The 27247-nt window shown below is 38.1% G+C and overlaps 1 protein-coding gene across 1 annotated transcript in view; it reads left to right on the top strand.

The window, feature by feature from the left end:
* Positions 1–622: 622 nt before the first annotated feature.
* ANXA10 (annexin A10) overlaps positions 623–27247 on the top strand; it is a 42921-nt gene continuing 16296 nt past the window's right edge. Inside the window, exons 1-3 of the mRNA XM_019650576.1 lie at positions 623–698; positions 7255–7349; positions 26361–26474. Of these exons, the coding sequence (XP_019506121.1) occupies positions 659–698; positions 7255–7349; positions 26361–26474 (249 nt within the window). The 5' untranslated portion in view covers positions 623–658. The remainder of the gene's footprint in view (positions 699–7254; positions 7350–26360; positions 26475–27247) is intronic.

Here is a 27247-nt window from a genome sequence, read left to right as displayed (position 1 = left end):
TTAAATGTGCTGCCATTTTATTTTTGGCAAGAGAGAGAATTTAAATGAAATGTCAGTCAGGTTTTCATGTTTTCCTCTGCGGCTGCAAGCTTCAGCTAAAAATTCTCCACCCTATGTATATCATCTAGGTTTTTATGGATCCCATAAACCAAATTCCAATATTTTAATTTTTTCTAATATTTTAGGGCCCCTTATGTATAAAAAAGCTGTGGTGGTGAGTGCCACTTCTAATTAATATAAATGACATGAATTCCCCCATCCAGTTCTCTTTTCAGTTTCTACAAAATAGCCTCCAACTCCTAAGAAAATTCTTGTTTATTAAAAAGATATATATGTATGTGCTTCTCACATTTTTCTACTATAGGTTCTAGTATCTAAATTTCCTACGTGAATGACAGATGCCAATATAGTAGAGGCCAATGGACTTTTTAAACAATCAACCAAATTTGGTCTCTGCAATTAACATACAATTAACGCATTTGTTTAATAGACCTACGTGTATATCTTAGAGTAATTTAAACATATAGAATATACTTTTGTTTTCACTTATCTAAAAAAATGTTGAAATCTTTCATGCAAATTACTGCCATCTCTTCTCATGGACTCTTCTCACCAGGTACAAGGAACCATCTTCCCAGCTCCCAATTTCAATCCCATAATGGATGCCCAAATGCTAGGGGGAGCCCTCCAAGGATTTGGTAAGCCTGATCATTTCTATCATCTTTTATTGTAATTTGTTTATTTATTTATTTTTTGCTTTGCCTTGTTTTAAGACTGTAATATGGATGTGGCTAATGTCTAACAGAAGACAAATGGATTAGTTAAAAGCTGGGCAAAGTAGCATAAGAAGAAACATAATAGAAAAGGACAGTCATGGTGAACAGGTTTGCTTCTCTCAAGTGCAAATTTCACCTTGACATGGTGTTGCCTTAAGTTCTTAAATACCTCACCACTAACTACTAAATGAAATCCCAAACCAAAAAAATCTTCATCTAGGATAAAACATCCTTCTTCGCCCTTGTTTGTTTTCTAGCCAGTTTCTTCTGCTGCTTCCACTTCCAGGAACATCAAACTGCCTGCTGTTCCCCCAAATGGATTTGCTTTTCCAAATCTCTGTAAACTGGCCCAATAATCCCCCTGTCTGTGGTGCTATTTTCTTCTGCTGTCTACTTTGCATCCAAATTCTCTTCCTTCAAGAAGCTCTTCAAATGAACCCACCCTTTCAATCATTCATTGGGCCCTCCTAATTCAACCAGCCATTCCAGATCCTACCCACCATGCTTCTGCCTCCTGTGTCACTGACCTCAGTTTCACTGGGCTGGCCCTTTCTGTCTCCCTTGCTGAGGGCTGTGGGAGGTCCCAGAGCATGGAGTCTGGCATGCAGGTCTTTAATAAGTGGATGTTCAATGAATGAAACCAGAGCTGAGAAAAGCAATATATAAAGAAAGGAGGAAAATGGTTGGGTTCTTTTAAAAAAGGTTGAATCTTTAAGATATGATATGGCACTGTCAAACATCCATATAGTTCCGTTAAGCAAAAGCCATTTTAAGATGACTGCTGGTGAGCACAAAGATCAACAATGACAACATAAAGGAAATGTTTGCCTTAAACGTGCAAAGCCTTTCTTGAGAAAGCAAGCTCTTAACTGGAAAGACAAGGTCGCCTTTATGTGAATGTGTTCAGGCACATGTACACGTACACACACACACACACACACACGCACACACACACACACTTTATTCACTTTGTGTTTTATACACTAACAGAACCCCATAGGAAAACAATAAAGGACTTTAAACATGCTCTCTAAAGTCGACTTCAGGAGTTTACAATGCTTTCATGCCTTTTAAAATATCAACAATCTCTAGCAAAAAAATATAGAGACAAGGTACTAATAAATTATGGATTAAGTTCCTCTTCAGGAGAGAAGTTTTTGTTTTAAAACTGTAGATCAGAGCAATCTATTCACTGAAAAAAATTTTCTTTGCTGCAGTTTCAATGTCCCTATTATAATTTCAGGGACAGAATATAGATTCATTTTGACCACGATAATTTTTTTGTTTGTCAGTATCTTAGGCTGAAGAAATTCAGGAGGTTTTGGGTTTGATTGTACAGTGTACTCTCTAGGATGCCTGAGCAAGAACACAGCTCAAAATGCTTTAAAATCTATCTACCCTGATAACCCTGGTAACGTACAATTGAAAAAGACAACTGCTAATATTTTCCTTGGCAAATGTGATTTTTCCCCATCTTTATCAAGCTATAATTGACATATAACATTGTGTAAGTTTAAGTTAAGCAATGTGATTATTTGATATATGTATATATTGCAAAATGATTAATATAGTAAAGTTTAGTTAACAACCTTCACCTCAACATATTGCTATTTCTGTTGTAGTTATGGTGAGACATTTAGATTTACTCTTAGCAACTTTCAAGTATACAATACAGTATACAATACTCACCATGCTGTGCCTTAGATAGCTAGAATTTATTCCTCTTGTAACTGGAAGTTTGTACCCTTTGACCAAATTCTCCCTATTTCCCCCACCTGGACATTTCTGAGTTCAGCTTTTTCCGATTCTACATAAAAGTGAGATCATACAGCATTTGTCTTTCTCTGTCTGACCCATTTCACTTAGCAAAATGCTTTCAAGACTCATCCATATTGTCACAAATAACAGGATTTCATTCTTCTTTATGACTGAATAATATTCCAGTGTGTGTGTGTGTGTGTGTGTGTGTGTGTGTGTGTGTGTGTGTGTGTGTGTGTCATATTTTCTTTATCCATGTAGCTGATGATGGATACTTAAGGGTACCTAAGTGATTTCCATATCTTGGCAACTCTGAATATTGCTACAATGAACATGGGGAGGTAATATCTCTATAAGATAGTGATTTCATTTCATTTAAATATCCAGAAGCAGGACTGCTATATCATATGGTACTTCTATTTTTATTTTTTAAGGAATCTTTGTTGTTTTCCATAGTGGCCACACCAGTTTACATTCCCACCAACAGTGCATAAAGATTCCTCTTTTTCCACATCTCTTAACTTTTTTGATAATAGCCATTCTAACAGGTGTAAAGTGATATCTCACTGTGGTTTTGATTTTCATTTCCCTGATGATTACTGATGTTGAGTACCTTTTCATGTACCTATTGGCCATTTGTATGTCTTCTTCAGAAAAAATGTCTATTCAGGTCCTGTGCCCATTTTTAGTCAAATTATTTGGGTTTTTTGCCATTGAGTTGTATGAGATATGTATCTATTTTAGTATTAACTCCATATAAGATATACAGTTTGCAAATATTTTCTCTCATTCTGTAGATTGCTTTTACATTTCTGTTGATTATTAAAATAATAGGAAAAGAAAAAGAAGAGAAAATTCACTGATCTGTGTATAAGTCTGTCCAGAAAATGCTAAAGTAACATCTATTCTGTTATAAAGCTATGGAAAAGCAGATAAATTTATGACTTCATGGGATGATAACATGATGATGATGATGATGATGACGATAATAATAATAAAAAAATAGAATGGACTTTCTTTTGAAAGTAGTGCTGGATGGTTTGCATGTTTCAAAAGATGATATAGCATAAAAACTGTTAAACTTTCAGGTGAGAGAAGTCCTGCAGGTCAGGAGGCTACAGAAAAATACCTCCTTAAGGTGTTCTTAAAAGGTGCTTCCTAACTTTTATATAGGAAAAGCAAATGTGGAAGAGAGGATTTTCAATACTTATGAGACTGGCTTGTTTTACAAGGACATTGACAAACAAACATATATAATGTACTGGCATTTATGTTGACAAAAATGTTGTGACCAAAAGGTAGTAGAAACCGAACCCTATATTTCCCCCAGGAGCAATAGTTAAGCATTTACTAATTCAATGCTCATGGTTACTTTGTAGAAGACCACCACAAATAACAGGAATCAACAGTACATCATAAAGGTCTAAAAACTGCTATGGTTCAGGCCTGCAGAGTCATGCTGGGTAAGAGTTGGTTTGGGACGCCAGCTCTGAGCTGTAGAGCTCTGGTTCGGATCCCACATGAGGCCCAGTGACGCTGTGCCCTCTACAGCTAAGATGGTGAACAACAGCTCGACCTGGAGCTGGGCTGCCGTGAGTCGCCGGTGACCGCGTAGGCTGCAGTGAGGGTGCAGTGGGCTGCCATGGGCTACTGTGAGCGACTGGCAGTCAGCATAAGCTGCTAAGAGCCGCTGTGAGCAGCCGTCCAGTGGCTGGCGACCCATCTGCCTCACCCGGGAAGAGCACAATGATAATACCAACATGGGCCAGAGAAGCAACGTCCTCCACAACTAGACTGAAGAACAAAAGGACAGCAACTTGTCTGTTCCCCTTCCCCCAATTCCCCAACGCTTTCTCCTCCCTCAATTACCCAATAAAATCTTTAAAAAAAAATTTTAAAAATAAATAATAAAAACTGCTATGGATCATTATGCCAGAAAATACAAATTATCTACAAATTCCTGTCCTAATATAATAGGGCAAGAGACAGGAAAACATATGGTGATTCTAAAGAAGAAATTAAAATTTTTATTTATAGAGAATATCATCTATCTCGTAATACAAGGTAACTGACCAAAAAGTTATTAAAAATTATGAGTTCAATAATTTTTCTGAATATAAGGTAAACATAAAATTCAGTATCATTTATTTAAGCAATTATATGTTAAAAACAAGATAAAAATAATGTAACTTGAAGTGTCAATAGAAAGGCAAAATGAATAATTTTAGCAAAATAAAGTTCTTTGTCATTTGCAAAAGTTCTTGTCATTGGCGAAAAATCTTTACTGTTTTTTAGAAAAAAACAACACAACTAATTTGGCAGATACATAATGTTAGTGATAGAAAGGCAACTCTTCTAAATTGATTTGTAAGCTTATAGTTAATTTAAACATTTTTAAGTTTTTGAGATCCATATAAAATTTTTCTGAAATATCTCTGGAAGGATAAATGAGCAAGAATTGCAATAAACACTTTGAAAAATAAAGAGTAATTCAGAGAGGTAGGTTGTAGATAATCTCAACAGAACAATAAAAAACAGAAGACTTTAATGATTATATAAATGGGATAACAGTAAAAATAATAATGAATATAATTGAAAATTCTTCTAATTATTATTAAAATATATTAATTTTGGAATGCCCATTCTGCAGCTAACGGACTCCTCTAGAACTGCTTAGTGTCCTTTGAGCCCTGGGTACCAGGCTAGCCCCATGGTACCATGTTGCTCTACGCCTCTTCACTGGAGGTTGCTTTTATCTCACAAACCATAAAGTCAGTCTTTGGAGATGATTCTATGTCTTCCTTTTTCCATTTTACAGCTTTCAGACAATTTTTCTCACCTACAAAGAACACCCTGCTCTTCCTTTTGTTTCTCATTGGTATAGTCATCTATGTAAATCCTAGTCACTTGTCCTTGTTCACTGGATATTTCAGTACCTGACTCATAGCTTCCCTATGATCCTAAGGCCATCCAGGATGGCTTTCATTCCCAAAGATAATCTGCTTAACATCCTAGTCTTTCAATTCATGTTACTCCTCATCTCCATTAACTATCTCCTTTTGTCAAAGAAAAATTGTACCACAGAATTAAACAGGCAAGGAAGACTTTATTCAATTCTATTGCAAATAGGAATCAAGATTTTTGCAACACAGGAAAAAGATTGAACTCAACTCTTCTGAAACAAAAGATGAGAGAGTCTTTAAGCACTAGGGTGAGCTAATGGAAAACTGCTGGAGGACACTGAGGTTTGGGGACATTGATCAATGTGATTAGCCCATCTGTATTTGCTAGTTGGCACTTATGGAAGTTAGGTTTCTACCCTCCAACAGAAACTGAGAGATAGGGATTCTACATTTCTTTTTTTTTAAAGATTTTTATTGGGGAATTGCGGGGATGGGAACAGTGCTGGGGAATTGGGGGAAGGGGAACAGACAAGTTGCTGTCATTTTGTTCTTCAATCTAGTTGTGGAGGATGTTGCTTCACTGGCCCAAGTTGGCACCATCATTGCGCTCTTCTCTGGCAAGGCAGATCAGTCACCGGCTTCTGGACGGCCGCTCACTGCGGCTGCTGGCCGCTCACGCTGGCTGCTGGCTACACACGGTAGCCCATGGCAACCCACTGCCACAGGGGCTGCAGCCTACGCCGCTGCGGGCGACTCATGGCAGCCCAGCTCCAGGTTGAGCTGTTGTTCAGCATCTTAGCTGTGGAGGGCAGTGTCACTGGCCCTCATATGCGGGATCCGAACCGGGGCCCTCTGGCGTCCCAAGCCAGTTCTTAACCATCGCGCCACTCGGCCGGCCGGCCCGGGATTCTACATTTCTTGATGATTATATTTTAAAGAGATGGCTCCCAAGCACTTGGGAAAGATATTTCTGGGTTGTCAAATTGCAAGTGGTTGGGACAAGATTTAAATCTCAAAAGAGTAAAGAAAAAAAATTCACAACTGCAAGTTTTCCAAAGTGAATGCTCTCAGAAAATGGAGATCAAGAGCCTCTAGTCAAGAAGAAACCTGTCTAAATTTGAGTCAAGCTGAGGGAAATACTAAGGCTTTCTTGATCACTCTACTTTGACTACAATTACAGCTAAATTTATCTAAACTAGTTGTGCATTCAGGTGTTATATCAGTTCAATGAGTTGGTATACAAGGAAGTGGAGGCCTCACAGCCCAGAAACAGAGCTTCTATTATGAGAGAGAGGCCATGTTCCATGCAAATCAGGAAAGGTTCACCCCATCCCTGAGAAGGGTGCATATCCCTTGTACTTTCATAATTTTCTTCTCTATTTCTCTTTCTTCTTGTGGAGGTTCTGAACTACAGCAGTTATTTTTGTTTTAATGTATGTTCATTGTAAGTTATATCTTTCTCACTACAAAACAAGAAAGCTATTGTGCCCATTTAAACACTAATCAGCTTAAAGCCTTTTTTCCTTTTTTGGTGGGGTAGGAGAGGTGGTCGAAGAAAAACTATTTTTCTATGTTCCTGTAATTTTATTGGATCTTTTTACAAGAAAATCTGTAGCAATAGCACCAAAATGAGAGACAGGAAGAACCTAGGCTTAATCAAGTGTTATTCTGTAATTTCTCGTCTTAGCTAAAATTGCTCACTGCTTTAAAGTACCATCACGGATACAGCTTGCAATTGGTTTTGATCCTTAGATAATGGATTCTTCTTAACTACGGAGTAGCAACTTCACTAATCTTCAGCGATTATTCTTTTCCAGGCTGTGACAAAGACATGCTGATCAACATTCTAACTCAGCGCTGTAACGCACAAAGACTGATGATTGCTGAGGCATACCAGAGCATGTACGGCCGGGTAAGGTCTCTTCATCTTGACCTGTGTATTTCTAGGGCAAACTCCTGAGAAATGGTAACACTCTTGGAGAACAGGTACTATTCTTCTGTTCTGTCTCACAGATTACAGAGATTTTCAACCTCCCTGTATGTCAGAAACAGTTCCTGTGTCTCTAACATGCTTCAAGGAATATAAGAAAGATATACCATAAAATGTATCTAGGTGCGAGGTATGTTCATACTCACAGGGACTCTACCAGTCCTTTCCCGAAAATCATTCAGCTTCATAAAATGAGAGTTCTGCTAGCCTTACACTGCTGGTTGGTCCAATTAGGCTGAAAAAGTTGCGCTGGCAACACCCCTTGTGTCAAGCGTTAGGGAAGGAATAGAAAGAACTAATGATCACTAGGTCAAAAGTAAGATCTTTTCCTGCAATTCTCCACAGGTCCTCACCTAACTCGCAGCCAAAGTGAATTCTCTACTTGCTTTTCTTTACACAGCATGCAGTTAAATAGACCATTAAAAAAGAATGGCAGTTAAAAATAGTTTAAGGCAATAATAGTATCTATAGTGTTTTAAAGTAATCACATTCTAATTTCAAGCAAGTACCATTAAAGGTCCCTTTCATTTGTTATGCATTTAAACCACAGATTCAGAATAAAAACTCTTCAGGCCAGAAGGGCCTGAAATAGCAATTACTTTCTCAACTGAGCATTATTGATGAAACACTATCACAAAACTCTTCTCTATACAGGTAGTCCATATAAATTTATTTCATCTCTAAACGTCAGTCTCTGAACACCTATAATACATGAAATAAATCATAACTCTCTGTTGTAGAATGAATTATCCAAAAAAAAACATACCACTAGTGAAATTAGTTAAATTAAGCCATAGAAGGAAACAAATTTTACTTTTATTTTTACTTTTTTTAATACAGGTAAAACTGTTATCTTTGCTTACGTTCCTATGACACCAGTGCTAGTTTTCTTTTGAAAGAGAATGTAAAAACTATAAACGTTGTAGCATTAGTAATCTAATATTGTTTTAATATATGTAATGCTATAGGGTGATGATTTTTCAGTAAATTTTTTTTTATCAAAAGGCTTACAGATACCTTTGCTTTTTATACATCAGGTTAATTTAGGTTAAAGCACTACTTCATCAATCTTTACCATATTACACTAAAACATATTAAAACAATTAAGAAATGAAGTACTCCCACTCAAGAAATGTAAAATCCATTAAGCAATTTATACTCTATGAAGCACCGTTCACTATACACAGAAGGTCTCAAAGTTTGCTAAGCTCTCATTTTTGCTGAGTAATCCATATCACGTGGGAAAACGTGGCTACTACACTAAATTTCACCAACTGGAAGATAGGCAGTCCTGCTGACTCCTTTCTTCTGACATACCCTTGTCAGACAATCAGTTATCAAGTCTTGTAAATTATTTTCCTCTCCTATTTCTCTCTTTTGCCCTCCCTTACACAGTCCTGATTCAGGCCTTCATCATTTGCAGCCCAGACGAATGAAGGCTGAAACTCCTAGCTGGTAGCTGCTACGCCCAGCCACTCACCACTCTCGTCTGTCCATACTGTGGCCAGATTGATTCCAAACCTAAATTTCCACTCTCCCACTTTAATCCCTGAATGTTTAATCTTATCTCTCAACTCACAAATATCCATATGTCCATGGAATAAATCCAAATGCCTGCCCAGGGCATCCAGAGCCTTGCTTGCTGTGTTTCTGATCTCCATCGTAAGCCCTCTCTGCTTTCTTCACACGCTACCAACTGCAGTCAAAGGGACCTACTTATAGTTCCACAAAGTAACCCATTCCTGCTTTCTCCCCCATTTAGTCACCGTGTTTTCATCTGTCTTCAAAGGTCTGATTCTCTCTCCACATGCTGCACACTTACACATCTTCCCAGACATTGAACACTTTTCCTGACACCATTACTCCCCCCAAAGAGCGGAACAGACTTGTGCTGCATCCGCATCCTTTACGTCACTTCCCCTTGGTACCTGATGACCTACTAGAGAGCTTTTTACGTTGGTTTCCCTGTACCAGAGTCTAAATTCTTGAAAGCTGGAATGCATCTCATTCATCCCTAGAGTTGAGCACAAATGTCTGTCCCACACACTAAGATTGCTTAATTAATGTTTGTTGAATGGCAATGAGAAGGCATAGCTAAGAGAATCTCCTCCTATAACATGTAGTCAGGTTTGGGCTGTTCCAGGAAACCTTCCTCACTGGTCACACTCACCTGCTCTGGGCTAGATGCTTCCTGTTGGCTTCCCAGAGTTCCCGAGGTATGATGCTACCGTGGCCTTGCCACACTGGGTTGGGTTGGTTTCCCGTTATCTCTTGCTGACTAGACTGTAATCTGGAAAGTCAGGGACTGGGTTATTTGCTGCTGTCCCTCCAGAGATCAGTCCAGAGTCTGACATAGAAGAAGCACTTTATTTATAGAATAAGGGAACCTCAAGAATTATATTATATTTCCTTTTATTTAAAGTGAAAAGGAAAACATCTCTTTATTACCCACTTTATAGTTAAAATGAATTTCTATAAATCGCTTACATTTCTATTTTCCCTCATCCCCTGCTCTAGCTGCTCCCAGGTGAATCTGCCTGACCTTCAGGTAGGGCTTCTTGACCTCCCCTGTACTCACTCTCAGAATTACTTCTTCCATTTCACCAAGGTGTATTTCCTGCTACCTTTCCCTTTCTCTGGCAAGAGTTCACAGATTTCCTGTATCTTAATCATTGATATATTTTTTTATTAACATGGATATTCAAGATTTGACAGAATTATTTTCTTAGCTGCTGAGTAAAGCGCAATGCTAGGCCAGCTCCCTAAATACTTATTACTCGATATTTCACATTAGTGAAGAGCTGCTGAATTTCATCAACTACTGTGCCTCATCCAAAGCAGAAACTAATCCCTAAACACAAATTGGAGTGCCTGGTTGACATATTTATCAATATAATTAATGAGGTCACTCCTGATCTTCCACACCAAAAAGAAAAGAAAAAAAGTGCTATCCTATTGACAGTGCAATGAAAGCAAGGGAACAATGTAATGCTTGTGAGGCTGGGGAGAGAAACCATCTATACCTGATATGGATGGCGATTAGTGATTCCTGAAGGAGCTCAAATTCAGCATTGAAGCAATTTGTTTTCCCAGTTTTCATTTAAAACAGGGATGATCATCTCTGAAATATCCTCACATCTGGAATCCATTAACCCCGTGGGGTTGGTTATGTAATTTAGTATAGATGCTGACTTGCCCAAAATCACACAAAGTTAAAACTTGAACAAGGTTATCTGACCCTTAATCAAGTCTTCCCAAGCTTCTCAATAATGCCTGTTGTTTTCAACTGAATAAACACCAGATTTAACAAGGGCAGATAGCTACACTGCTAATTCCCTCATATCCTTCAAGGCTTTACTCAAAGTCAGCTACTCAAGAGGGCCCAATCTGACTGCCCTATTTGAAACTGTCACACACCCCAAAGCCTATGCTAGCACTCCACACCTCTCACCTACTCTTTTGCTTTTTTTCCATAACACTGATTACTTTCTAACATATTACATCATTTATTACATATTATAATTAATATTGAGTTATCCACTTCCCTCTAGAACACAAGCACCCCAAGAGGAGAAATTGTGTCCCCAGCACTTACAAGAGTGGCAGACACATAGTCGGTGCCACAGACTGAATTGTGTCCCCTCAAAATTTCTGTGTTCAAACCCTAACCCCCAATGTAACTGTTTGGAGATAGGGTGGTTAAGGAGATGATTCAGGTTAAATGAGGTCATAAGGGTGGGGCCCTAATCTGATACAACTGGTATCCTTATAAGAAGAGGAAGAGATACCAGGGGTACTGTGCACAGATTAAAGGCCATGTGAGGACACAGTAAAAACATAGCCAGCTGTAAGCCAGGAAAAGAGGCCTCGCCAGAAACCAACCCTGCTGGTACCTCGGTCTTGGACTTCCAGGCTCCAGACTGTGAGAAAACAAACAAATTTCTGTTGCTTAAACCACCCAGTCTGTAGTATTCTGTTATGGCAACCTAAGCAGACTAATACAGTTGGTATTCAATAAAGAATTGTGAACGTATGAAGAGTTCAAGTTCACTCTTCAATTCATCTTGTTCTCATAACATTTTTTTTTTCCTACCATCTCTCAGCTTCATGGTTAAAAATACTGATTTTTGAAGTATCAACATACCTAGGAGTGCTGGCCATAAAATTAACTTACCTACTTTAGAGGTAAAATTATCACATCATTAGTACCAGCAATAAGTATCATATCTTCTCCTCTATCCTCACTTTTAGTTTAGAAATGAAGGGGCAGACATAGTTTTAACCTCAAAAGCTGCATTTTATTATACAGTTGATCACAGATCAATTTTATAAGCATGAATTAAATAATTTAAAATGGTACAACTATTTTATCTTTCACATATATTATGGGTTAAATATATTCTTTTTGGTGAAACTGGGAACTTAACTACCTAAAAAAATAATAATTTCGAAAAGATTTTCTATAGAATCAATCAAGGTTTTATAGGTTTAGTAAACCCCTTGTATATGTTTATTACAGCCTGAGCAATTATTTCTCTTCGACATCACATGTACAATCTCTGCCAGAGAGGCAGGGAGGAACAGAAAACTGGAGGGAGAGAAGAAAGAAGGGAGGGAAAGAGGGAGAAAGAAAATTGATACTGCTAAATCCAGGCTCATTAAGCTTCAAAACACTCTTTAAAGCACTTTTAAAAATTTATACTCCCACATACAATATATAATGGTTCCCATTTCCCTTAAATTCTCATAAAACTTCTTAGGTTTTGACCAATCTAACAGGTGTAAATGGAATCTCGTTGTGGTTTTAACTTGCATTTACCCTAATTACATGTAATGTTGAGCACCTTTTCAAATGTTTCTTTTATATTCTGGCTCCTACTTCTTTTAAGTTAACTCTTTATACACTTTGTGTATTCTTCTTTCAGTAGCTTGGCATTTATTTATTAGTTTGTAGTTATATAATTTGGACATTAGTTATGTCTTGTGAGTGTAGACTGAAAATATTTTCCCCAAATACATGGATTAATTTGACACTATGTTGTACAAATCTTGTGTCAAGAACCGTGAAGCATATGAGGCTTCAATGTATTTACAAGATAGCAAGTTAACCAGCCAAAATAATACAGACACTGATAGAAGACAGGAGACTCCTGGGTCAAAGACAAAGAGAGTTTACCATTCACAGGAGTGGTGGTAGACAGAGCGTGAGAGTTTTTGCACCAGTTCTCAGTCCCACGAGTTAATGCAAAGATGACCAGATAATACCTGTACATGCAGTGAGTTTCACTGCAGAAGAAAAACCATGAGATTAGAAATCTGAATCACGTATAATGGGCAGAATGCATAGGGAGACGCTATATCTTCTGATGCTATTCACTATACAATCATCCTTGGAAAGGTAGTCCAGAACACAGGGCTGTCAGTGGCTCACTCTACATAACATTTGGAAACATGAAACCTTCAGAAAAATGTCTCCCAACAATATCACCCCTCATTTCTATGCCACTTTCACTACTGACTTTTTTTTTTCCTGTGAGCACACCAATCCCTAAGCCACTTCGGTTATTGTGACCAACAAAAGCTGAGACTAAATCCATCAATTTTGTCTCACACAGTATTTAATTATCAAAGAACACCAAGCTGTAGGGGGAGGTCAATTGCAGCATTGATCCCAACCGTGCCCCCACGGGGTCCTGGATCCAATGAGCTGAACAAATCTCATAAATCATCAGGGCCTATCTTAAAAAGGGGAGTGGATTTCTCTCTAAGTTTCAGTAACGGCCTTTCCACTGAGTTTGAAGTTTCCATGTATTAATGGAATTAATGGAATTAAAGCAGCATGTATTAATGATTGCACAGACTTCACCTTGGCCCACAAGGAGTAAGTCTAGGGCAAGTTTATCATCCATAACAATCTTGGCCAGTGAATTGAGGCTGTTCTGAAAACCTTCTAGGGTCAAAGTGGTGTGATTTGACATTCCATCCTCAGGTGCCAAGGTTGTTGTTCATGCTCCATCACTAAAAAGCTGTCATTATTCTCGTAGCTATAACTTCATCATTGCTCCTAGTATTTCCAACTTACACCCAGAACTTTCTTTGGAAAGGTCAGGTGCAGGAGGGACAATGGCATTTTAATAAAACTTCAAGAAAGTCGTTATGTCCCACACACAGGCAGAGTGCTCAAGTAGTCATTTTCGTAATGATCTAGAACTATGAAAGTCCAGATACAACCTGGGTGCATAAACCAGAATTGCTTGAAGTCCTATGCCTACTTTTGGTACCAGTGCACTCTGAGGTTGACAATGATAGGAGAAAGAAAGCGTCACCATGTCTAGGAATGCTCAGGATAGAATTCCAAATCTTCAAAATATATCTACATAACTTAAAGGAAAACTCCTGTTTCTCTGCAATTACACAATGCAACACTTCACTTCTGATGCCAAATGTGTAGAATTCTTTTCCTCAGATTAAACAATTCTGATACTAACTAGCCAAAGTTACCACAGACACCGCAGGTTAAGGGCTCAGACTCACAAGACTGCCTCCCACTTCAGATGCCAACTACAAGTCCCAGATTGTCACCTGTACTTCTGATAATATGCTAGAATGGCTCGTAGAACTCAGAAATGTGTTGTACTTACCATCACTGGTTTATTATAGAGGATAAAACTCAGGAAGAACTCAGTGGAAGAGGTGCACAGGGCAAGGTATGTGGGAAAGGGGACAGGGTTTTTCTGCCTTCTCCAGGTGTGTCACTTTGATGTGTTCACAAACCTGGTTGCACCCCAAGCCTCTTTAGTTAGAGTTCTTACGGAGACTTCATTACATAGGCATGATCAATTAACTCGTTGGTCCCTGGTGAATCAGTCAGTCTCCAGCTCTTCTCTCCTCCCTAATAATCAGGGATCAAGCTGAGGATTCCAATCCTATAATCACAAGGTTGGTTCCTCTGGCAACCAGCCCCCTTTCCCTAAGATGACCTCATTAGCATAAACTTAGGTATGGTTGAAAGGGGCTTATTATGAACAAGACTCTCCTCTCACTTCTATCACTTAGAAAATTACAAGGTTTTAGAAGCTCTGTGTAAGGAGCTTCTAAATAAATAAATAATGATAATAATAATAATAATATTATTATTATATCACATTCACTCTCCCCCTTTATCATGACCATTATCCAGGAGGGACAACTTCATTCAGTGACCAACCTGCTTTACTAAGCCGTGTACATCAGAAGAAGGTCAAGGAGACAAGGTCAGAAATCTTGATTTGATCTACTCAAATGAGTTGATCATTTATTGCCAATTCCAGAAGCCTCCGGATGCTGGGGAGCATGAAAGATCCAGCAAATACTTGGTCAGTCTACTCTTGAGTGGCTTTTGTAATAAAAAACATAAAGGGTCAGACTGCAAGTAGTCTGCAAAGCCAAATACATGACATAGATTAATGTTAAGGACCATATGGTGTGTCCAGAGATGGCTGACTTCACAAGAACAGCAGCACTGTCACTTGAAAACGTGTCAACTGTTGTGAGGACTCTTAGTAGCTCTATGGGGGGATCAGAGTCCGATTTGGCCCATCCGCCAAGGCTGTGCAGGAGCAAGGCCCTAGGAGCTGTGACTTCCTTCACCATGAACAAAGCAAGGCAACTTGTGACTGCAGTCACAACGCTTTGGACAAGCAGTGGTAACCTTGGCATTAGACACATACACTACGTTATATATACCCAATTTATGATGATTTGTGATGATAGATCCAGGTAACGATATAATCTGCAGGCTTGATCAGCAGCTGGGTGCCAGTTGGTCTCATCAGGGAATACGCCCTTACTGTGGACATCTACAAGAAGGACACGAAAGTCCTCATTGGCAGCCACAGTTTGTTTCCATGGATTCCAGCCCCAACTAAATCCTTTGTTTCATATGCCATCTCTACTTTTCCAAATAGTAGACCAAAAAGATAGTTTTAACAGCCCAAGAGTGGGTTAAACAACAAAAAGTTTATCAAGGGGTGTAAACACTGGCCAGAACTATGAGAACAGACTTGATTCCTGCCCATGGAAGAGAAGTTGTCCATTCTTAGTTCTCCGTGGTTGAACAGCCACAGCTTCCTAGTGGGCACCATCAGGTTTCAGTATGTCTGAACCATCAGTAAACCAGGTCAAGGCATTTAGGGCAACTGATTGAAGTCTTCACTGATTTAGCAGTTGGTTTCAAACAGCAGAGTAGAGGTTAAAGTCTTTCCAAAAGAAACAGCTGCCCTTTTCCATAAAAAGTCAAGATGTTCCTGGGGCCAGGCCAACTGTTTCCTTCGGTGTGACATTTCCATCTGATAAGTGAGGCTTGTTGACTTCTCCCCACCTTGCTAGCCACTAAGCCCCAGTTGTCCCACCAAAACGGGTCTACCAGGCACAAGAGTCACAAGTCTCCATAGACCAGGTATTTAGTTTCTACAAGAGTTCAGGAGCAAGCCAATAGCTGGTTTTCAAAAGTACCTGGAAGCTCCATGAAAAAGACAACTTTAAAACACCAAGAGGTACTTCTGGGACGCTGCCTCCTCTTGCCATATTCTAATCAGCAAAGCACGTGTCACGGATTTGTGGCAGAAAGTGATCATTGGGATTATGGGACCCTCCTCATATATGGCTATAGGAAGAAGCACTTCCCTATATGTGGTTCTTTTCCTATCATGAGCATCCCCTCGGGCACTTATAAACCTTCACAGTAGAAACAAATAAAACGTAAATACTAGCTATATTCAACAATGGAAGTTACGATAATAATGCAGTGAATCAGCCCAAAAAGTCCCAATCTCTTTTTTCCTTTAGCTTCCCTTCTCCCACCGCAAACCTTGCCCACACGCATCATATGAATTTGGGTCTTCCCCAAATTCAACCAATAGGTCCACACAGAATAGTGACTTGGTAGCTGCATTCAACAGATTCATAAAAACTTGAGTCCTTCTACTCCCCAGTCTTCCCTAGTATAGTCAGACAAGTGTGAATGACCTTCAGTTCACAATGAGACAGGGAGACCTTGGCCCCACCCTAATGTTTTCTCTCATAAAAGCAGCAGGGGTTGGGGTAGAAGGGAGGGGAAGACATGAGAGGAGAGAGGGGATCAACATCATTAAGATATTTATTTTCTGTATGTCAGCTGTACACACCTCAATAAAACGAACGTTAATGTTTTTAGCCTATATCATGTGGCAAGTTGATCGCTCTGACACCGTATGTTTCAGCTTTGTACACTTCTGACTCAGTGGTCAGAGCCATGTTTCATTCTGGCCACAGCCATAGAGTCAGCGCCTTTTGACTGATTCGGAGTTAGTTGGCTCACACTTGGCAAGTTTTTTAATGAATTTGTCTTTGAAATGTATTCTGCACCACTTACTGCCTCATCTTCATCATGTTCTCTCTTAAGTTTTTGCCTGGCATTAAGATAAAGGCTAGAGCAATTTTCCAGGCAGCATATTACTATTATCAAATATTTTTATTCTACCTTATTTCATACTCCCCCAAATAATCATTATTTTGCTTTTAAGTTACTCTTTCTTTAATTTTACTCATAATTTTCAACTTCTTTGCTCATTTTTCTTCTAAGATCCAACTCCATGTTTCTGAGGTCAATGTCATTTTTCCAACAGGACATTGCTTCACAGTTTTTGTTTTTTCATCTGTTTTTTCCCCCAGAAATAACAAATAATTGTTAATTATTTCAGACTTTGCCTTAAAAATATCTTTATTTTTTTCTTCAGTGTTGAACATTAGTTTAGATGGCTATAGAATTCTATGCCGCATTCTACACATTTTTCCTTAGGTCTTTGCAGATATTTTTTTTTCCTGATCTCTTTTGATGCCTTTACCTTCTCTCATTAAAAGTTTTCCTTTGTAGTTTCCTTGGTTATTCTTTCTTTGCTTTTAAGATATCTTCTTTATATTTGGCATGCTGCAATTTCACTGTGTTAATCAACAGGTTTGTGTCCTTTTTAGCTAAACAGCTAAGGATGCACATATTACATAGTATTTAAAATAGCCTCCTCTGGCATTGTCTACATTCTCTCCTGCTATAAATTCTATGTGACAAAAGATTGTTCTTGCCACTTCAGTCTTCCAAGTTTCTTAACCTTATGTTCATATCATCTATTTCTTGTCTCTGGAATTTTTATCATGTTTTTCCAGTTATTTTTCCAATGTACTAATTCTGTATTTAGCTGCTTATTAGCTACTCTTCAAAATATATGTTGCATTTATTTTAAATTCAAGAAGTTTTTAATTTCTAAAGTTTTATTTGCTTTATTTTCAATTCTGCTATTTTTTTCATAGTGTTCTTTCAGATTGTTATTAAGTGCCTCAAATTTATGGGGTTTTAATTCTGCTATTTGCAGAGTCTGTCATCCATATTCCTCTGGAAAATTGATTCTAAGTGCATACCATGATTTTTTTTAAAAGATTTTTATTGGGGAATTGGGGGATGGGAACAGTGCTGGGGAATTGGGGGAAGGGGAACAGACAAGTTGCTGTCCTTTTGTTCTTCAGTCTAGTTGTGGAGGACGTTGCTTCACTGGCCCAAGTTGGCACCATCATTGCACTCTTCCCTGGGGAGGCAGATCAGTCGCCGGCTTCTGGACGGCCGCTCACAGTGGCTGCTGGCCGCTGGCTACACACAGTAGCCCATGGCAACCCACTGCCACAGGGGCTGCAGCTTACGCCGTCGCCGGCAACCCATGGCAGCCCAGCTCCAGGTCGAGCTGCCATTCAGCATCTTAGCTGTAGAGGGCAGTGTCACTGGCCCTCATATGTGGGATCCGAACCGGGGCCCTCTGGCGTCCCAAGCCAGCTCTTAACCAATGCGTCACTTGGCCGGCCCCATATCATGATATTTTTGTTGTGAGAACTTTTAAAGTGGGGCTTGTTTTCTTCATATATATATATATATATATATATATATATATATACACACACACACACACATATATATACATATATATATACATATATACACACACATATATATGTGTGTATATATATATATACACACACACACACACATATATACATATATATATATATATATATATATATATATATATATATATATACACCCCCCCCCGGAGAATTAGAATTCCTCTAGATTTATTTTGTATTTGCTTCATCCTGGTGTCCCAAGAGAATCACCAGCTCAGGGTCAACTATCATGATGATTTCTCTTCATAGAGTTCTCAGTTCATTTGGAAATTCAATCCCAAGGGAGATACAGCTCTATTATTTTGAATTCTCATGGAAAATATTCAACTCAAAACCCAGGCAATGAGAGGTGATCTTTCTGCCCATCTTGCAATGCTGAATGGTATGCACTCTCAACCCAAAGTTGAAAATCCACATACAGGAAGGGCCAACTTAAATTATACATGGACTTCCCACTACTCAAAAAGTTGGCTCCCCTAACTGTCCATGCTGTTCAAGGGTCAATTGTATCTTTTTCCTAGCTCACACTGTTATACTGGGGGTATAATCCTTTGAAGGTGTCAACCTCATGCAAGAGGTTTCAGACTTAGTTTCCTTACACTAGCTCCATAAGTGTTCTCTAATCCTCACATAATGTCTCACATTGGGCATTGAAACCCAAAACAAATAGTTCCAAACCAACCCCTACTCTTCCTAGTCACCTGCAAGGTCATCACCAAGGTCAGCTCATTTGGTTATCTTCTGATTTTCATTTATCTCCTGGTTTTTACACCCAGGGATTTTTCTTTCTTCAGAAATCAAGTATAGTTTTGAAGGAATGCTATATTTATGTTTTGGAGGGGGGAAATTTTAGCTTTAATGGACTGATTTTCCCAAAGATTCTCCATTATCATCAGACAAAAATTAACAATTCAAATTTCCACTGAAAAGTGAATCATTAAACTGTGAAAACATCTCTAAAGAGAAGCTGTTCAAAGGAATATTCACTTACCACTGTGAAGTGATAAAGCAGCTTGCACAAATGTTCCCATAATATAAAATTGTGCCAGTATTTACACAGTAAATATTGGGGTGGGTAGAATTAAGACAAATTCTAAGTTACATTTTACACGGGCCTACATCACTGAGTGTTTAAACAGCCAGTATTATTTTTTACGATGATAGAGAAAGGCATATAAGTTAAAAGCATATAAAACTGTTCCCTTGAGCATATCCAGACATGCAATATGTCAGTCATACTTTCACTTCTTGCCCCTGATCACACATAATTAAATAAAGGAAAGAGGAACAAAGAAAAAACTGCCATTTTAATTTTAGTTTTAATGGAGTGGTCAGAAGAGCCGCAACATGGGTAATCTGCAGTTTCATCAGCAGCCTAGAACAGCTCAATTTGAAAAGCAAGTGCTCATTAGCTTAATGCAAGGCCAAGCTGTGATTCCCACAGAGTCCCTTGAAGGCAAGGCTTTGGCAAACAACTCAGAGGCAGTCAGGCTGGAGAAAGTCACACTCCAAAGGTTGCCTCTGTAAAGTTATTTATATAACTCTAAGTGAGAATTTAAGACTCTAATTTGAGACCCTATTGGAAGGCTCCTCTTTGAACTTCCTAAGTTTAGCTATTTAAACATATTATTCAATATTTACCTTCCCAACTGAAAGTAATATCTCCTCTCAATGCCCTGATAATATATTATTAATATTTCCACTGCTATAGCACTTAACACTTTTTTGCATTGCAGGGAAATTTTAATTCCTGTGTTTCCGACCCCTCCACTGAATAAAACTGCTTAAGGATGGGGACTTTTCACTTGTTTATCTTTGAACAGCCAAGAATGACTCCAAAAAAATAACTGTTGAATTTCAAGTGGTTGTCATGCTTTCATTTATTTTATACAGATTTTGCAAGTGCTTACTATGTTGCAGGCACAGTTCTATGGGCCAGAGAAAGAGCCATGAATAAAACAGGCCAAATGCCCTGCCATGATGGAGCTTACATTCTACCTGCATGACACAGATAAAAATTAGCACATGTGTCATGTCAGAGGGTAATAAATGCTGCGGAGGGGGGAAAAAAAGTAGAAGAAGCCTGCTGAGAAACAAAGGAAGTGTTGGGGGACCAGGTATAATTTTAAACAGTGTGACTCAGTCAGGCTTCATGAAGGCAGAGAGAGGTGAGCCATTTGAATATCTGGAGAAAGGACATTCAAGGAAGAGTGACAAGCGAAGGAAAGACCCTGAGATGGGAGCAGGTCTGCTATTCCAGCATCAGTAAGAAGCCCACTGTAGGTGGAGCAGTGATATCAGAAGCAAGGGAAAGGGCAGTAGGAGGTGACTGCAGAACAGGGAGCAACAACATGTCATGTACCTTGTGAGCCACTGTAACGACTTTGATATTTGCATGGAATAAAACACCTGGCATGTTTGCTTTATCCTGAGACCAACTACACAAGAGTCATTGTGGTTTACCCTGGAGTTTAGAGTTGGAAAAAGGGCATTAAGAGCAGAGCGGTGACTAATCTGATCTGTATTTTTACAGATCACACTGTCAGATGTGTTGAGGGGAGCCTGTAGGGTGCAAGGACAGAAGGGAGGCTCATGTGAAGGTTATTACGTTAATATAGGAGAGTTATGGTGGTGGCCTGGACAAGGGCCGAAGCAATAAAAATAGTAAGAAAGTTTCTGGATGTATTTGTAAGTTAGAAGCAATAGAATTTACTGATAATTGGATATTGTAAAAGTTGTGAAAAACACAATATAATTAAATTCTGAGGTGAAGGAGGGAAAGAGACAGGGAGATAATCTAGCTATTTTGAATCTGCAGCAAGTTACTTAATTTTTTTGGAAAAAAAAGAGTGCCTAGTATGTGCCAGAAAATATTTAAAGACTTTCACCTAAGTTAAATATTTTTATACTTAGCTCAAGCCTCTGAGGTAGGTGCTGCTATCATTTTCACTTTGCAGATAGGGAAGCAGACACACAGAGGGGAAGTAACCTACTTGAAATCGCATAGCTGGTATTCTGCAGAGCCAGGATCAAACCTAAGCACTCTACCTCCAGAGCCTGTACACTCTAACGGCATTACGTGATATCTGATACTGTTTCTTTCATTGAAATTATATAATTTCATCGAAATCTTTTATAAAATCAATTTACTATAACCATGTATACACACACACACACACACACACACGCACACGCACACCCACACGCGCACGCGCGCACACCTGAGTTACAAAAAACAAACAAAAAACGATATACCAGCCCCATCTAGTGGCATTGCTAATCTCGGTCTACAGTGCAATACATACAGAGGTGCTCAGTATTAGCACACAAAGTAAATAAAGATTGTTGTCATAAATGTTTGAGAGGGAAGGTCATCAGAGAAATATGACTAAAGATTAGATAAAAGACTTCTGCAATGCCCAGGTAATCTTCAGCTTGAACATGTCCTTTATCTTTTAAATACCAGTAAATTAGGGGTTTTCTCTTTCCACATTCATTCGTTTGTTTATACATTTATGTATTATATATACTTTATACTCTACACACTTTGTATACTCAGCATTGTGCTCGAGCAAAATGATGAATTTAAGAAAATTTATGAGAAAGTCCACATCCTGACAGACTTTTGGGGGAAATAAATGCAAATAATATGGTCATTAAAATCTAGTGTAATAAATGTAAAGATTGAGCCATGCTGGCAGAGAAATAATCAACTTCACTTAGAATTAAAGGAAGGCTCATAAAAGAGATGATAATTCTAATATTTCTACCTTTTCATCAACTGCCAAGTATCATTATTGATCTATTTGCATTTAAACCCTCAAAGTACTGCCACTAAATTAAAATGTCCATAAATGCTACATCTACTACCTATACATTATGTTCATCACATTGTTAATATGTGACTAGTAGCTTTCTATGGCCTACAGAACATATTTTAAAAAGGCTAGAAGGCCTTGATTTAAAATCCAGGCTCCATCAGTTATTTGTTGAATTTTATGAAACTTGCCTCAAACTCTAGTTGCCACAGTTTTCTCATCTATAGAGTGGGGTGGTTACAGTTCTTAATTCATAGGGCTGTTGTAATGAATCATTACAGTTATTCTAATGCTCTGAATCTTGTCTGACAGACAGTAAACAATAAATATGAGTGGTTATTAGTAACATCACACTCTCCTGCCTGACCTGCTTGAATTTCCATTATTAGGATCTTTCACTCTGAACTAGCATGGACATAGGGATACCTGACATCCAAAGTCTCTTTTAAAACACTTAGATTTCAAATCAATTCCGCATTTATTTAGAACTAGCTTATCCCTTTCATACGCACATTCTGTTCTACCCAGACCAACGCCTTCTCTGTTTTTAAATATTGTCTCTTATTGATGTCTCCTATGCTTTGCCTAACTAAATCCCACCTCATCTTTCAAGATTTAGCTCATATCTACATTTTCCATGCACCCTCATTTTATTGATATTATCTCTCTTTTATGAATTTCTATAAGTCTATGAGCCTCAATGCACTTCCCAAAAGAGCCTGACTTTGGCCTTCAATAATATACTAGATTATAGCTTTGCTTAAGTGTGTAAATACTGTTTTATTTTTCCATTTCAGTGATGTTTAGTTGGAGTAAAAGAACAGAAATCCCACCTCCAAACAGGATATCATATTAAACTCACCTGAATAACTTTACAAACTCTTCCTCCCACCTGGAATTCCCACCTGGCCCCCAACCTCAGCCCTATTAAACAAGCATTACTTTATTGCACCAATATTAATGCAGCATGTATAATTTTCCTAAGGTATACTAGTATGGGGGGAAATGCTAAAAATCTACTAAATTAGAAGACATCTGATTCCTTTTAAATAGCTTTTTCAAAAAAGTTTATACTGGAGGGTCCATTAAGAAAAGAAACAGATGTATCCTAGACTTTTAAAACAACAAAGTAACTAACTGGAAATTATTTAAGGAAATCATTCTAAGGGCACAAGTCTTTTCTTATATAAGAGATACCACATTTTGAAATTTTGAAAGGGACATTCAAGTTAAAATAGCTAATATTAATTAAGGCCCATATCTCTTGGTGATGCATATTGAGAATATCATCATTTCAGGAGTCATAATTATTTGCTGAATTAATGGAACATAGGCTTAGTGTTCCTTTGTCACCAAAAGCTGCCCTGGTTCCTGAATTTCCACAGGGACAAAGATCCACAATCCCACACAATTTTGCACCATAAGGCTAATTTAGTGGGGGGTTTTTTGTTTGTTTTGTTTTTTTTAGCTGAGCCATCCTGCCACCTGTTGGCAGCTCAGCTCGGGCCGGGCATGGGACCGCTGTTGCTCAGAGCTCCCCTCTTGAGCAAGCTCTTAACCAACTGAGCCACTTGCCCGGCCCCATAAGGCTAATTTAATATCCATCTTCTCGCCAAATGGATCTTTCAGTCTAACCAGATTGACTTATTAACACAACAAATGCAAACACACAGACACAGGATTACTCCTGACCCCGCACTTTTACCGACTAACTTACCTTCTTGGATGGTGTACACGTCAAGGTTTTCCAGAGAAACGTAACTAAACAGAATATGTACATGTATCTGGACACATTCGCTTGATAGGTGGCGGGAGCCAGACTCCTCCGATGAGTCTGGAACAAACAGCCTGCTCCCTGCGGCACCCAGGTGCTTCCAATCGACAGGAATGCCAGGCAAGTCCCGTAGAACCCCCGAGATCCCACGAGATCGGGCTTCCACCGGGGAGAGTAAAGGGCGGCAGCTGTGCTGCAGGCCAGGTCTGATTCGCGGTTCTCTCAGCTGCTCCTGATTGATGCTCAGTGCATCCCAACCCATCATCCTCTCCCTGCCCCTCCACACACCAAAAAATACATACATACATACATACATACATACATACATACATACATATATACGTACTCTCACTATTTCTCCATTTCTTCTTCTCATATATCTATCTATACTTATCATAGATATAAATATACAGAAGGAGAGATTTTTAAGGAATTAGCTCACGTGATTGTAGAGATCAGAGTGTGGTAGGCTGGCAGACTTGAGACTCAGGGATGAGTCGCCGTTCAGTTCCACAGTCTGTCTGCTGGCAGAAGTCTTCCTTCTTCCATGGAGGTCAGTCTGTTTCTATTGAGGCTTTCAACTGACTACTGAATGAGGCCCACTCACCGTACCGAGAATAATACAGTCAAAGTCTACTGATTTAAATGTTAATCTCATCTAAAAAATACCATCATAGAAACATCTAAAATAATGTTTGACCAAATAGCTGGGTACTATGGCTGTGACCCATAAAATGAACCATCACAAATGGTTTCTCTGTCTCCTATCACAATGCTACTTGTCCTTCCTTGTCTTAAACATATCCCACTCCCCTAATCCTATAAATCTATTCTGATTTCTTAACTGAATTATTTTAACCCTCTTTTATTACTGCTTTAGGATCTTATAATGTAAAAAATAATATTGAGAGTCTTGGAAACTACATTAACTCACACTGTTATGTATGTTATCTCGGGTTTATGCAGTGTGAATCTTGAAAACAGAGACTGTGTTTTATTTCTCCCGCATTTACCACTACGTCTGGGAAACAGTAGTAAATAAATACCTGTTGAGTAACTGCAACCTTTCATTCAAAAGATGTTCAACTCCTGTGTACATGAGAATATAAGCTTTACAAGATCATAAGTTCATATCTGTTTTATTTATTGCTATAGCCCCAGTAACTAGAAGAGTGTCTGGCTCATAATAGGACTTTAACAACTATTTGGTAAAGGACTTAGAAAAAGCCAATGGTAAATAATGAGGGAATTAAGTAGAACATAAGCTCATGAAAGAGGAGGTTTCATGCTTCTTACATATGCTCTTAGCACCTAATACAACTCTGGACATAATTGCTCATTAAATGAATTGCATTGACCCTAGCAAAAATTCAATAGATTCTCTGTATTACCGGTTACCACTATGTGGATGCATGTTTTCATTTGCTGAAAAGGAAAGTTACAGTATAGAAAAGGTGCTGTCAGATTACACTAAATAAAATAAAAATTATAACTATTTTGTTTTTATTCTATTAAAGTGTATTATGCCTCACTGGGATCTTGCACTTGAATTCTATTATTAAACCACCTCAGATCTAAAATATTGCATACATATTTTAAAGTAAAACTGAATATACTCTATACATTTCAGCAAGAAATGATAAATTTTAAACATCTTTCAGATGTTTGTAACTTTACAGAAGATAAATTTAATATATATGTTTTTAAATATTCACTCTAGACTAGTAAAAAAAAGTCAAAATAAAGTTGTCTATTTCATACTTTCGTATCTGTCTTCCAAGGACAAAAATTCAGCATGTTTGTTTTTCTCTAAGAGTGTTTAACTTTCAATATTTTTAATAAATGTATTAATGCGACTATTTGGCTAAAGCACTAAAGTTACTGAAATCATTTACACAAGCTTTTTGGCAATAAGTATAACTAGGAACCCCTTGCTAAGAGAGGCTGCTACAATAATGGAATAAAATAAAATAAAATGCATATTTTATTTAAGGATTAATGTTTCATTAATTCTATACAAAACTAAGTCCTAACTAAAATGTTTTTAGGTTTTAACTTTTATTTATTTTCATAATGGGTCAAAAGAGGGTTGGAGTTGAGATTAAGGAAATAATATTGTTCTATGTTTATGTGACTAAATGTCCACATAGATGACTTCTCATGGAGAGATGTGATTATATCAGCCATTTTCAAACCCTGAAGTCCATCATCTTGTGTGATACATATACATACGTGTGAATCAAAACCAGACTTGTTGTTATGTAAAATGACATAAAAAAGGAAATTTTACTAGAAGACTTTTTGCAGTTATCCTGTTTCTCTTGTAAAATTGGTCCTTGATATAATAAAAGTATTTATTATTTTTTCCCTTCATAGGACCTGATTGGTGACCTGAAAGAGAAGCTTTCAGATCACTTCAAAGATGTTATGGTTGGCCTCATGTACCCACTGCCATCTTATGATGCTCATGAACTCTGGCACGCTATGAAGGTAGTGGTCTGATGCAAAAATATCCCTGTAACAGGTACAGGCTGATATTTCAGCAGAGGGGGAACTGTCCCATGATGTTGCTACATGTAATCAGGGAAGGGGAAGGAATATCTGAACAAAGATAAAACAATGGAAATGCTGTGGTGAGGGAATGTAGCCCTGTTAGGAAGAGGGTGTCTCTAGAGCCCACAGGCTGGGATTAGCCTGTTCTTTGGTTGTACGAACTCAGACTCATTAGTTCAGTTTAGCTACCAAAAGGAAAAAAAGTAAATAAACTTCAAGGGCTATTAAGATTTGTCACTCCCCAATAAGTATTCATATATTAGGGGGAAATGTTATGTCATGTGAACCTCTTTAAATTATCTGTAAAAATTGAGCTCATTAAGTAAAAATAAGATACTGAGTCAGGGAAAAATACATTATAGATGACATCTTTATTTGAATATTTTTCTTATATTAAGTTAGTCCTTCACAAAAATTATTGCTCAAATGTATCAAAATTTTACTTCTGAAAGATTAAAATCATTCTTTCTCACAGCAAAGTCATTTCTATGAAATAAATTGACTACAGATTTGTTAGAGATTTTGTTGGCCAGGGATGGGGGACAAAAGGCTTTTTGCATCTTTCCAAATGTTGATATAAAACACCTTCAGAACTGTTTAAATCAATCCAGTATGATGACTACCAATGACCAGATTACCACAATCTGTGAACAGTGTTTGACAGGAAAGAGGTAAGGAGAAGAAAATTCAGGGAAACTGGATTTTGGTCA

This window comes from Hipposideros armiger, unplaced genomic scaffold (genome assembly GCF_001890085.2).
Source record: "Hipposideros armiger isolate ML-2016 unplaced genomic scaffold, ASM189008v1 scaffold_142, whole genome shotgun sequence".
NCBI lineage: Eukaryota > Metazoa > Chordata > Mammalia > Chiroptera > Hipposideridae > Hipposideros > Hipposideros armiger.
The sequence above is the reverse complement of the archived record's forward strand: the minus strand, read 5'-3'. Positions and strand labels throughout refer to the sequence as shown.